The sequence below is a fragment of the Peromyscus eremicus genome, chromosome 4 (genome assembly GCF_949786415.1).
Source record: "Peromyscus eremicus chromosome 4, PerEre_H2_v1, whole genome shotgun sequence".
Lineage (NCBI taxonomy): Eukaryota > Metazoa > Chordata > Mammalia > Rodentia > Cricetidae > Peromyscus > Peromyscus eremicus.
In genome coordinates this window covers 123,837,366-123,850,573 of record NC_081419.1, presented here as the reverse complement: position 1 = coordinate 123,850,573, position 13,208 = coordinate 123,837,366, and the positions used below count along the sequence as shown (strand labels likewise).

At 45.2% G+C, this 13,208-nt stretch overlaps 1 protein-coding gene across 1 annotated transcript in view; it reads left to right on the top strand.

The window, feature by feature from the left end:
- Positions 1-13,208, top strand: part of Acss1 (acyl-CoA synthetase short chain family member 1) — a 55,942-nt gene that overhangs the window by 39,913 nt on the left and 2,821 nt on the right. Inside the window, exons 8-12 of the mRNA XM_059261589.1 lie at positions 301-393; positions 1,476-1,588; positions 1,927-2,053; positions 8,938-9,065; positions 9,186-9,249. Of these exons, the coding sequence (XP_059117572.1) occupies positions 301-393; positions 1,476-1,588; positions 1,927-2,053; positions 8,938-9,065; positions 9,186-9,249 (525 nt within the window). The remainder of the gene's footprint in view (positions 1-300; positions 394-1,475; positions 1,589-1,926; positions 2,054-8,937; positions 9,066-9,185; positions 9,250-13,208) is intronic.

Genomic DNA, 13,208 nt, shown 5'->3' with positions numbered 1-13,208 from the left:
ACAGCAAATGTGTCACTTGCTCCTCAGAAACTCTGTGTGCCCGATTTCAGTCCTGCACTGAATATTCTGTTTCCCCACATTCTTGACTTTTTTTCTTTGCCTTTTGAACTGTCATGCTGAATGTACTCATCATAATGTATATTATTCTGAAGACTATGGACATGGGAACACAGGCCTTTCCAGGTCTTTTGACGTAACCTTCAGGAAGCTCCCTAATCATTTATTCCTTTTGGCTTCTGGTTTTCTTGTAGACTACTAGTTTTTAATTTGAAAGTAATTCTTGTTTTTGTGTGGATTCAGTGGGAGAGCCTATCAACCATGAAGCCTGGGAGTGGCTCCACAAGGTGGTGGGTGACGGCAGATGTACGCTGGTGGACACTTGGTGGCAGACGGGTGAGTGTCCCTGAGGGGGAGTTGGAACAGGCCTGGGGACTAGCGGGGGACTGGAGGGGCTCATGCATGCCTAGAGCCGGGGTTCGTGTTCTCAAGTGGCTGTGATGGTGCTCACCAGGCCCGTGTCCCTTCAGTATGCAACTGTAGAGGAGAAGGCTCAGAGGTACAGCCTGGCTGCTGAGGATGTGCAATGCTCTCCTGAGTCTTGCTTTCATGTGCTTCTCACAGCCTCTGTGTGAGCCTCAGAGTGAGGAGGAGATGAGGTGATATGCTAGGGCAAGTGGCCTAAGGCCAGTGGACTGGCAAGTTCTCAGAGTTCCCTCTCCTTTGCAGGCGGTGGCCCTTTCCTGGCTTGCTTCCTTCCTTTTTAAATTTTGGTGCAGCACTGAGAGTCAAGCCCAGGGTCTCATGTGTGCTCATTAGTCTTTTGCCACTGAGCCACACCTTTCTGAACACAGCCACTTCTGAGGAGGACAAGTCCTTTTGTTCGAGGGGCCCAGAGTCTAAATTTAAATTTTGGCAGGAAAAGGAAGTTTTCCTGTGGCTGTTTTAATTTGTCCTTTTTTGAATATTTGACTCCTTGGGATGTTTAGGGGAAGAGGCCACCACTATCCAGTAACACAGCTGTCGGAAGTCTTGGGTTGCAAGTAGCCAGCATGAGACAGGTTCAAAGAGCAGCGCTTGTCTGTGCTGGAAGACTTGGGACAGAGAACTTTTCACAGTGGGCCTCATGAGTTGCTGCCATACATGCTGGCAGATGCAGGTGCCAGAGAAATGGCCACACGGACTTTGCTATTCATTGTCATACGCCAAACAGGTCCTGGCTTCAAGCCATTCATTTCTTCCATCTTCCTGTGCAAGTAGGTGGCCTTTTCCCCTTTCCTATTTTAAACACAGGCCTGACGCAGTGAGAGCCTATTAAACAGAGAGTAGAACCCGCACCCATCTGCTGAATGCAGAGCCGAGGGCTCTGCTTGTGCCCACGGTGGAGGAGAGTGCAGTCCAAGCCTAGATGGGCATATTCTGGAACCTACCCACCCCTGGTTCTCAGGTCAATCGGTATTCCTTCATCCTTCCTCCAGAAACTGGTGGCATCTGCATCGCACCACGGCCCTCAGAAGATGGGGCAGAGATCCTCCCGGGTATGGCCATGAGGCCCTTCTTTGGCATCGTCCCAGCACTCATGGATGAGAAGGTGAGTGGGGTCCTGCAGAGGTTGTCCCCTGTACATATGCCTTGCTACTCATCTGGCAAGCCTTCCACATCCCCTGCTTTCTGTCTCTTGCTGAGATGCACGCACGGTCTGGTCCCTGGAGTAAAGGCCAGGTCCTCACACACTCTCTGCAGCTCCTTCTTAAACAGAACTGCTGATGACTCCTGCAGGCCAGGGCCCTCATCAGACCTTGCCAGAAGGAAAGTTCTCGACAGTTCCGTTCAGTGCTTCATATTTCCTGCCTCGGGCCAGGCAGTCAGGACTCTGCTTTTCTCCCAGAACTAGCCAGGTCTCTCATGAATGTCTCCCTTCATCTATAGGGCAATGTTGTCGAGGGTCGCGACGTCTCTGGGGCCCTGTGCATTTCCCAAGCTTGGCCAGGCATGGCAAGGACCATCTATGGTGACCACCAGAGGTTCGTAGATGCCTACTTCAGAGCATACCCAGGTGAGCAGCTAGGGTGGATCCCTATACCTTCTCCATGGATTCCTGGAATCATGTTTCTATAGATAAGGGAACTGGTTAAATTCATGGCAACTGAGTGTAATGTGATGGCTTTATGGAAGCAAGGCTCTGAAGTCCCCCTCCAGACTTTCCTTATCTTGACTGGGGGGTGGGGTGGTGTGGGAGCCCGTTCTCGGGTTCCTCGTGGCTTTACCCAGCAGGTCCACATAGAGGATGATTAGACCACGGGCCTGAGTGCAGGTGTCTGAGATGGTCTGCACTTGGCTGTGCTGGGAGGAGGTCTTTTGCTCCACCCCTTGGCATCTCTATAAAAACCCTGGGGCTGAGACAGTCGGGGCCCGTTGGAATAGGTTCCAGGCCCTCTCGAGGCTATCCTTTATTTTCTATCTGTTTCTCTCCGCGATATTCTCCGCAATAAATCCTTCTATCTAATATTTCCTGCTGCTCGCACTCAAGAAAACTCTGGGGAACTGTGGGGGTGGTTGGGTAAACGCCCCACAGAATGGCGCCCGAACAGGGACTAAAGAAAAAAGAAAAAAGGGACTAAAGAAAAAAAGGGGGGACTAAAAAAGAAGGGGGGACTAAAGACAAATGAACAGGGACTAAAGACAAAGTAATAGGGACTAAAGATAAAGGAAAATAATAGTTTTATTACAGAGTTTTTGGCGAAAGTGCTGAGTTCAGCCCTGCCAGTGGATGAGGCATGCCGGTGTTATGGAAAATATATATTTTTTATATATATATTTTTGAGAGGCAGGGGTTTTATCCTCGAGAGAAAAGGAAAGCGGACTGGAAGGATGTCCGATGCTGCAGCGAAATTCTCTTCTGTCAAAATTTTCTATCTTCTATCCCTTTCTCAATTTCTATCTGTGAAAAATAAGGCATAGGGTAGTAATATAGTTTAGGAAAAACTTAGAAGTGTAAGATTGTGTAGAAAAAAATAGGCAACTAGACAGAAAAACTCTTCAATTTTCTAACTTTGGGGGCTATAAATGCAAACTGGGAAAGAAATCTTTCTTTGGGCTTTTTGGGTAGTAAAAAAGCTCTTCTTTGAGCTTATGGGGAAGAAAAGTTTCCTATGGAAGCTTTTGTCCTGGGGACAGCTGAAATGCTAAGTCCAAACGGCAGGAGAAAGTGATTTCTCCCTGAGGCAAAAATGGGGATGTAAAAAGCCAAAAAGTTTAAAGTTGGGAAGTTTTGGGAAAAGTTGCCCTTTCTCTTGGGAAAAAAACCTTTCTCTTAAAGCTTTTCTTGGAAAATTTGGGGGAAAAAACTCTAAAAAGCCTTCATCTTTCTCAAAAGCTCTCAAACTTAAAAACTAAAGCCTTTAACTTTCTCTCAGAAGGACAAAAATTAGAATCACCTGAAGATACTAGTATGGGGACCACCTATGATTAGCTCTAAGGGAAAACAACAAACCTCTGAAGACAGCAAAACCTCTAAGTTCTCTTTCAAGCTTTAAAAATCCTCCCTGCAATGCAGGAGGCAGGGACAAGTTCCTAAAAACCTCTTCTAAGCTCTGTCTCTTCAAGCCAGTAAAAGACAGTGGGTCAGAGTACCCTGAGGGAAATGCTTGGGAGAGTGTGGGTAAAGAGCTACAGAGAGCCCAAAAGAGCCAGAAACTTTACCTGAGAAAAGCAAAAAAGCCAAGCTTTTCAGTTACAACCGAGCTGAGGCATCAAGGGTTTTGTTTCTGAGTAAGCATTTCAGAATGAAAAGGTGCTCCTAATCGTCCTAATGCAAAGATCCCCTGAAGCATGCAAACTGTTAGCATTGTATCCTCGCTTCTGACCAAAAACCCAGAGGTGACTGGCCAGCGTCTCTGAGCTGGGGTGCATTTCAGGGATACTAGGGTTCCTGCAGTTGCAAACTTCCTGGAGCACAGAGCTGAGGCAGGAAGGTGCAGGACCCAGGGGAAGGTTGCTAATGAACAACCAAAGCTAAAGCCAGTGGGAACAGCACAGTTGTCTGCTTTCCTACAAGTCCCGGGTTGGTAGGTCCACTGCTGCAAAAAGACATCTGAAAAAAGCTTTCCTATCAGTAAGGACCTTTCTGGGAAAACAGTAAAGCTGAACTGTGTCTGAAGCAGTTGTGCTGCTGAGTCAGAAGGCTGTCTGGGGAAAGAGCCCAGCCAGGGCAGAACAGAACTATCCAGGAGTAAAGCTTTCTTTTCTGTCAAAGAAAACACCTCTTTGAGAAAAGCTTTGTTTCAACTGACTCCCATGAGATGAGGGAGTGTAGCCCTAAGGGGTGATTGCCTCTGGCATAAGCTCTGTCCTTGAGCACCCAGACAAGCAAATGCAACCCACTGGGGGACTGAGCCAGGTGAAGGCCTGATGAGACAAATCATCTGTCCTAATGGGAGTTTAGAGATGGCAAAAACCTCCCTTGTTAGATTTTCAGTCTGTACGCAAACCACACAGACCCAGAAAACAAACGGACAAAAAAACCCCTACCTTCAGTAGCAGGGAAAGCCGCCACTGTAGTGTCAGAAACTGTTTCTGGGGTAGAGGGGATAAACTGAGACCAAACTGGGAACTGTCGGGGAGAAAGACTCTAAAGAAACAGAAGGGACCGATTCCTCCCCAGAAAAATATGACCTGAAAAAGCTGCTAGAATTTGAGGCAGATTCGGGGGGGAGAAAAAAAAGCCCCTACTTCCAAGGGCAGCTAGCAGAGGTACAGAGCCGCAGATACTTGAAGCTCTGCATCTGGGGAAGGAAGGAACAAGCAAAATGAGATAGATCAGTGGGAGAAAATCTCTCTGAAAGAGCTATGAAAAAACTCTGTTAATGTTTTTCACTGACTGGCTAAGACAAACACAAGCCCCGAGGAAAGTTGCTATCAGAAATTGCCCACCTCAATGCGCGCTAACGAGGCAGGTGCAGTTCTGATTTGGGGGCCAGTGTCAATTAAAGGAGAGACACCTGTTAAAGCCAGCTGAGGAGAGACCAGAAACCTCCCAATGTCCCATAATTGAAAATGTAAAATGCCTGTTCAAATCTCCCGTTGCAAAAGCAAAAACTTTGTTCAAACCTCCCGGGCAAGAATTTGTAAGTAAGTCTGGTAAAAAAGAACTTAAAAGTTGACTCTCAGACCCAAAAAGAACTATGGGAAATGACTGATATAAGGGAAATGATATAAAGGACTGATTTAAGGGACTGATACTATTATGGACTGATATAAGGGAAATGCATTCTGGGAAAGGTAGTTTTTCCACTAAAGATGGCGACATTGCCCTGAAACACGTTTGTCAGCTCAAAAATACGTTCATGGTAAACTGAAAATACAGCTTTTAAAAGAATAAGGAGGAAAATCATCTAAGAGTTTTAAGTGTCAGTTCCAACGAAACATTGAAAGGATATGGAACTAGGCACTTCGTGGTTTGGGGTTGGTAAAATGACTTATTTACCCTAATAGCTGTGCAAAGTTTTTACAGTAGTTGGATGACAAAAACCTACCTTTAAGAGCAAACAAGCCACTTTAAAATCCTTAAGAAAGCAAGAGAGAGCAGTTTATACACTGAACGTTGTCTTAGATTCAGTAGAACAAACCAAAAGTACTGCTGTAATAGAAACGTTTGTCTGAATTGAAGCACTTAGGGGAACTACTATGAATTTGGGTGAAGGGACAGCCTCTAGTTAAAAACTGTCTACCGCTGACAGTGCATCTCTGCCGGTCGGGAATGGCTGAGAGAACTGGCAACTTTGGAGTGTGGCGTCATCCTGGGAAGGTTACAGTCCCCTAGCAACAACTATCACAATTCTATAACAACAACACTCACTAAATCCCAGTGTTTTATAACAAAGCTGACTATAAACTCTAAACGTTAGCAATGATGTACATACTTCCTGTCTAGTTAAGGATCTTTCTAATAGAGATAGTGATAATAATTAAGAGTAAGAAATAGAAAAAGATGAAAATAAGATATGTAAGTTTATAAAAATTCTCTTGTTAGATCTGTGTTAAAAAATCTTTAGGTGTTTGCTAAGTTAAATATATGCTAATGGTAGCCCTATATAAGTTTGTAAAATAGATCTATAGATCCTTTAAGAATATAAGCTTGCAAGAAGTATCTAAGGTAGTCTTAAGACATGTAGTGATAAGCTTGTAAGAAGTAAAGATGTTAGCTGTAAATGTAAGTTTAAATAAGAATAAGATGGAATGAATATAAGAAATATATAAGTAATAAGAAATATATTTGCTAAAGTAGTTCTATAGTTTCCTTAAGGAGTATAAATAAGTAGATGTTAATACGTTATATGTGAGTTTGTAAAGTGTAAATGTTGAATGTGAGTCTAAATGCTTTGCAAGGCAAAAAATGTTATATGTGAGTTTGTAAAGTGTATATGTTAAGTGTGAGTCTATTCTTAATGTATATGGTGAAAGAACCTGAGACATACAGAAGTTAGTGTCCTAGCAGACTGCAAAGCAGGCAGTCTGAGCGGTTTTTCAAAAGCTCCAAAAGCCGCTAAGAATGGCGGACGCCAGAACCAGCACAAGGCATCCGCAGCTGAGATTCATGGAAAATCAACGCAACACAGAAAAACCTGAGCTAACATCAAAAACGGTGCGGTTTAGACTACTACTGTACCTAAAAAGGTCTGTCTGTGAGAACAAAAGTTGCAGAGTCGCTTGTTTGAAATAAAATTGTTAACGGCAAAAAGTTTTGGTTGAAAACCATCTCTTCATATTTGGAAGTGAAAGCCTGATACTAGAATTTATTTCTTGTTTGAACTTTTTGAACTTAAAATGAGATAAAACTACAAAGATTTTGGTTATGGATTTCTTCATATTTGGAAGGCTCGTACCAGAATTTATCATGTGAATTTTGGGACTTAAGAAATGAAATGAACAGTAGAGATTTCATTGAAATGGGACAATTTTGAGTTTATTCATAGTAATGACCTAGAACTGTTTGCTGGAATTGGGTTAAAAATGGAACTGTTTAAATGAAGAAATTTATTTCTACCTAGAATCAAGATGCAGTTTTGTGTATGCATGTATGCTTTATTAATTGGTGATTCATGTATTCTGTGTTAAAAATGCAAATTTTTTGTGGAACTGTTTGTGTAAAAATGGAATTACTTATGGAACTGGTTTGTGTTACAAACGAAACTGTTTAAACAGAAGTTTGAGTTTTCTAACTAGGCTTGAGATTTTGCTTAAATTATAAAGAAAAGGGGAAGAGTTAATATTCCTTAGTCTAATTTCAAAAGTTGTTTGAGTGGATTAATGTCATGTTTTTGTTAGTAAGAAATGAAAATGGGGTATATTAAGAGACTACTTTTAAAGTATAAAGAGTTTTATTAAGAAACTGCTTTTGGATGTTTTGCTAAGTTTTCAAAGTGTTAATGGTTAGATTGAGAAGACTGCTTTTCAATATGGGTTTGTAGGAATTGTATGAGTTTCTTCTAACTAGGTTTGAGGTTTTCTTTAAAAAATTATAAAGAAAAGGAGGAGCTATGAGATTGAATTATGTTTGCAGAACCCTATTGATATTAATGCACCCTGGTTTTGTGGAGTTAAGGAAATATTTAAGTTTGATGTGAATACATCGAAGTTTTTCCTATGTTCTGTTAACAAGAAAATTCAAATGATTGAGTTAAAGTTGTAAGACGGAGAAAATTGTTAACTATATAGCACCATATATGCTAATTCAAATGGTTCTGTTAAGAGTTTGCTTTGAGTTGTAAGACAGAGAATTGTGGCTATGTATAGCAATGTTTATGTTAACATGTTAATGGTAATAATGAAGCTAAGAGATTCTTTAAGTTTGTAGTTGCCTTAAGAGTTTTTGGCTTAGAAAGGGCTTGAGGCAGCTAAGACTGCTGTAGTCACCTTGGACCTAACTCAAAAGAGAAATGCCATCTATATCATCCTCTACTCCCATATTAGGAGGTGTAACAACTATGGAGATTGCTGTAAGCCATTAATAGTTATTTTTTATATATTAAGAAAGGGGGACCTGTGGGAGCCCGTTCTCGGGTTCCTCGTGGCTTTACCCAGCAGGTCCACATAGAGGATGATTAGACCACGGGCCTGAGTGCAGGTGTCTGAGATGGTCTGCACTTGGCTGTGCTGGGAGGAGGTCTTTTGCTCCACCCCTTGGCATCTCTATAAAAACCCTGGGGCTGAGACAGTCGGGGCCCGTTGGAATAGGTTCCAGGCCCTCTCGAGGCTATCCTTTATTTTCTATCTGTTTCTCTCCGCGATATTCTCCGCAATAAATCCTTCTATCTAATATTTCCTGCTGCTCGCACTCAAGAAAACTCTGGGGAACTGTGGGGGTGGTTGGGTAAACGCCCCACAGGGTGGTCATACCAAGCCTCTGCAGGGACCTGGGTGGACATGAGTGTATCCATTAACACATGGCTCTGGTCTGAGATGGACATATTGGGATATACTGGGAAAGATGAGTGAAGAAACATGCTTGGGAAACTGTCACAAAGGCTGGGTGTTGTCACAGTTTACATTCATGTTCTTCTCACTTTTCTTTTGGGTCCTGGGTTGGAAGTTTATGTGACTGCCACCATCTCTGCCTTGCTGGAACTAGTAACTTTCAGTCTCAAGGTTATAGCTGATGCTCATCTTGAGGGGCATCTCAACTGTGCTACTGTCTGTTTTCTGCTCTCTGGATATTTGCAGTCTTGACATCATCCATGGGATGTGGTCTCAGTGCCACTTGCCTTCTCATTAGAACACAGCCTGCCATATCACCTAGAGAGGTGTTTTTGCATTAGTTGCTGGAGGGAGATCACAGACCGATAACAACACAGCCACCTTCAGAGTTAACTTCCAGAGTGGGGCTGGGCCACGGACTGTGCAGAGTCCCTGGCACTGAATGTCTCACTATGTATGGTGCAGGTTATTACTTCACTGGAGATGGAGCTCACCGGACTGAGGGTGGCTATTACCAGATCACAGGGCGCATGGATGATGTCATCAACATCAGTGGTCATCGCCTGGGGACTGCAGAGATTGAAGATGCAATGGTAAGCTCAGCCTGCCTTTTGCTTACTGATACTCTAATGACGCCTCTGTTGATCTCAGAGTCAGGATGGGATTGTACACCCCAAGTCACCTCAGGGCCTTTTGTCCTCTGTTGTGCACAGGCTGACCATCCTGCTGTTCCAGAAACCGCTGTCATTGGGTACCCTCACGACATCAAGGGAGAAGGTGAGTGTCCCCTTCTCTCTACCGTAGAGGGTCATGCCCAGCAGGATGCCCAGTAGAAGGAACCGTAGGTCTCAGAGGATGCAGGGATAGGCCCTTGTGGGTCATACTGTTACTTTCTGGTGAGGAAACTGAGCAAGGTAAGCATTAAGGGTCTAAGCTGTGAAATGCTCAGATTTCCTGACCTTTAAGGACACTAGGCCACAAGAAGCCATGACCTATTCAGTCCCTGGCTAAGCCTGGACAGTCACCTCTGTTCCTAGTATCCCTGGGGCACTTTGTAAGCCACATGCACGTCCCCCTGCCTAGCCACCTGCTTGGTTTCAGCACACATGTCAGCTCTGCTGCTGCCTTACCTATGCACTGGGCTATAGCAGATTGTGTGCTGCCCTGAGATGCTGGGAAATGTGACCTGTGATTCCACTGCATTTTGATGCAGTGAGGGAGGGCAGAGCAGGTATCAGAATGATCTTAAACCAATTATAGCTTTTTTTTTAAAAGCCTCTCCCCATCCCCCAGCCAGCCGATTTCTAAGTGGCTGTGTCTGGAAAGGACACTTGAGTGTTGCAGTGGCAGGCCCACGGCACTCATACTGGTGTGACCTGGCCGTATCCTAAGCCTGTGTGAGGTCACTTCTGCACAGAATGACCTTGTCTGCCCTGCCCAGTAGCCTGGGATTGAGTGTTCTCTTTCCTCTTAGGGACATTCCATGTTACAGCTTGCTCCAGCTGACACCTGTCTCTTGTCTACGCTTAGGTGCTGCTGTTCTAGTATTTACTCAAACATTTTAACTTTTTTAATGCCCTGGCTAGAACCCAAGGCCTCAAACACACTAAGTTTGCTGACTACCACTGCACCACAGCCCCCAGATGCTGCCTTTTCTTTCTTTATTGTATTTTTATTTTATGTCTGTGTCTGCGTGTATGCCTGTGCACTGTGTGTGCAGTGCCCACAGAGGGTAGGGTTGTGCACGGGTGCGGTGGGGTGGGGTGGGGTAGGACATTGGACCTCCTGGGGCTGGATTTACAGATGGTTATTAGATGCCATGTGGATGCTGGGAATAGGACCTTGGTCCTCTGGAAGAATGGCCGGTGTTCTTTTCTTTCTTCTTTTTAGTTATTTATTTTACATACCAATCGCAGTTTCCCCTCCCTCCTCTCCTCCCGTTCCGTCCTCCCGCCTCCTTTCTGCCCTCTCCCCCATCCACTCAGAAAGGGGCAGGCCTCCCACGGGAGTCAATAAAGCATGACATATCAAGTTGAGGCTCCTCCCCGCTGCATCAAAGCTGAGCAAGGTATCCCGTCGTACAATGTAGGTTCCAAAAAGCCAGCTCATGCACCAGGGACAGATCTGATCCCACGGCTGGGGGCTCCACAAATAGACCAAGCTACATAACTGTCACCCACATGCTGAGGGTCTAGGTTGGTCCCATGCAGGCTCACTAGCTGTCGATCTAGAGTCCGTGAGCTCCCATGAGGCTGGTGTTCTTAACTGCTGAGCCATTATCTCCAGCCCCATCAGATACTTTCTTTGAATTGACTTGTTGCAAAATTTAAAAAGCAATTTTTTTTTTTTTAAAGGGTGCTAGCCGGGCGGTGGTGGTGCACGCCTTTAATCCCAACACTCAAGAGGCAGAGCCAGGTGGATCTCTGTGAGTTCGGGGCCAGCCTGGGCTACCAAGTGAGTTCCAGGAAAAGGCGCAAAGCTACACAGAGAAACCCTGTCTCGAAAAACCAAAAAAAAAAAAAAAAAGTGCTTTAAAAACAGCATCCTTCATTACCGTAGAACCGATGTGCTGTTAGGGGGACACAGGCATGTGGGAGAGCAGTTTGGGGCAGCCTCCAGCAGAGGCCATGTCTAGATATCATCAGGATGGGAAGTGGGTAGCAGTGAGAATAGTTCTTCATGGGTGACTGTGAAGGTACCTCATTGGGTAGGGACCTGGACCACTTTTGGGGCCTCAGCATTTTACATCTCTGTAGTCAGTCCAGGGATCTGCAGTGCACTGGTGTGCTTTTGGAAACTGTGAAGGTTCAGTTTGAGCTTCAAGACAGTGTCAATACTTCAGTCCTGAACCTGAGAGGGCAAGGAACTGCTGAAAGCAGCCTGTGACTCCAGGCACCTTCTGCCTTGCCTTTAGGTGTATATCAGCCCCTGGATATGAACCCTAGAGAATATGTACAAGGTCAAAGAAACTGCATTGCAGAGGGATAGCTTTAGGTTGGGCAGGCTATGCTGGGTTGTGCTGTGCCTCAGCTGCTCTGCCCGCATGTGGGTTCTTCAGGGGCACTCCAATGTGGTGCCTGATGCTTGCCACTCTCTCTGGGCCCTCTGGCCTCCTTCTGCTCTGGCAGTAGCTCTCAGCATAGGAATTGCCAGCTCTTCAGTGCTTGCAGAGTTGGGAGGGGAATGCACATATAGTAAGTGTGATTGTAGGTCTTGCATTGGCTTCTAACAGATTTGGAATAACTCATTCACAGTTTTTAGTTAATGTCAAGCTGCTTGAACACACTTGCATATCTGTCCCCACTCCCTCTGAACAGTGGAAGCCCCTGGCTCTGATTTGACTGGGACCTGAACATTGTGGGCTTTGACCAGCCTCTTGTCCTGCTGATTTATGACCACTTGGACATTGCACACCGCTGTCTGGCTTTTCATCGGCTCCTCCACCACCCTTTATCCCGCCTCTGGAATCAGTAATCCAAGTCTGTCTCCAATGTCATGTCAACTGCCAAGATGAAACAATGCAGTTCTTTTCTCTGAAGACTTCACATGTGGACAGAGTCAGAAAGAGTGTCACAGAGTTTAAGTTAACCAAGCCGGGCTTTGAGGGATGAATACGAGTTTTTTAGGTGGACGTGGGAGAGCCTTTCTAGTAGCAGCTTAGTTCACTACATGCAGATCATAGCTTGTGCAGGAAACAACCATTTGTCAACATAATTAACAAGCACCTGCCATACTCCAGGCATGGTTTTAGATGCTGGAGAGACACCAGTGAATGTGAAGTAGGTGACGCCTTTGCCATCATGGAGCCACCTGATGGCATGGTCAGGGAAGAGAAAGGAGGGGCCGACGCCGAACAGTAAGCATGGTCAACGAGGAAGCTACATAGTGCAGCAGGTTCAAGAAGCTCAGGGGAAGGATACATTTGGAAGATGGAAACCAGTACAGAGCAGATAAATGAATGACTGGAAAGCTGTGAGAAGTATATATATATATAAATACTTCACGTGAGGAGCGACATTGCAAGTAGTAGGGACAGGCCATCAGAAATGGTGTCAGGACATAGGGCAAACAGCACAATTAGATCCTTGTGTGGCAGTAGGAGCCATGGGACGTCCTTTTCAGAACTCTCCAGGATACTGAAAAATGTCATCTAGTGTTTGTGCTGACACATGCACTCATTCACCTTGCAGCCTGGCAGAACTTTCTTCCATGATGAAGCTTTTCAAGTCTGAAGTTTGATACTGTCTAACACAGTAGCCCCTATACTCAATGAGCGATTGAACTCGTGCAATGGGGCAATGTGTGTGTGTGTGTGTGTGTGTGTGTGTGTGTGTGTGTGCATGCTCATGCATGTTTGTATAGTGCACTTGCATGTGAAGGCCAGAGGTCAGAGTCAAATGTCTTGCTCAGTTGTCCTCCACTGAGTTTTTTGAGACATGGTCTCTCACTGAACCTGGAGCTCACTGATTGGCTAGGCTGGCTGGCCTGCAAGCTCCAGGGATCCTCCTGTCTCTGCCTCCCCAGGACTAGGATCGTAGGCATACACCACCATGCCTAGCCAGCCTTTTTATCCAGGTGCTGGGGATCTGAACTCAGGTTATTATCTTGTATGGCTCCTACGTTGCTGATTGAGTCCTTTCCCCAGCCTCAGGGAACACGTTTTTAAGTTAAAAGACCACTGTGCTAAGCAGCCACCGTGTTGTTGGGCATGGACCCAGGTGTTCACCAGGGTGCTG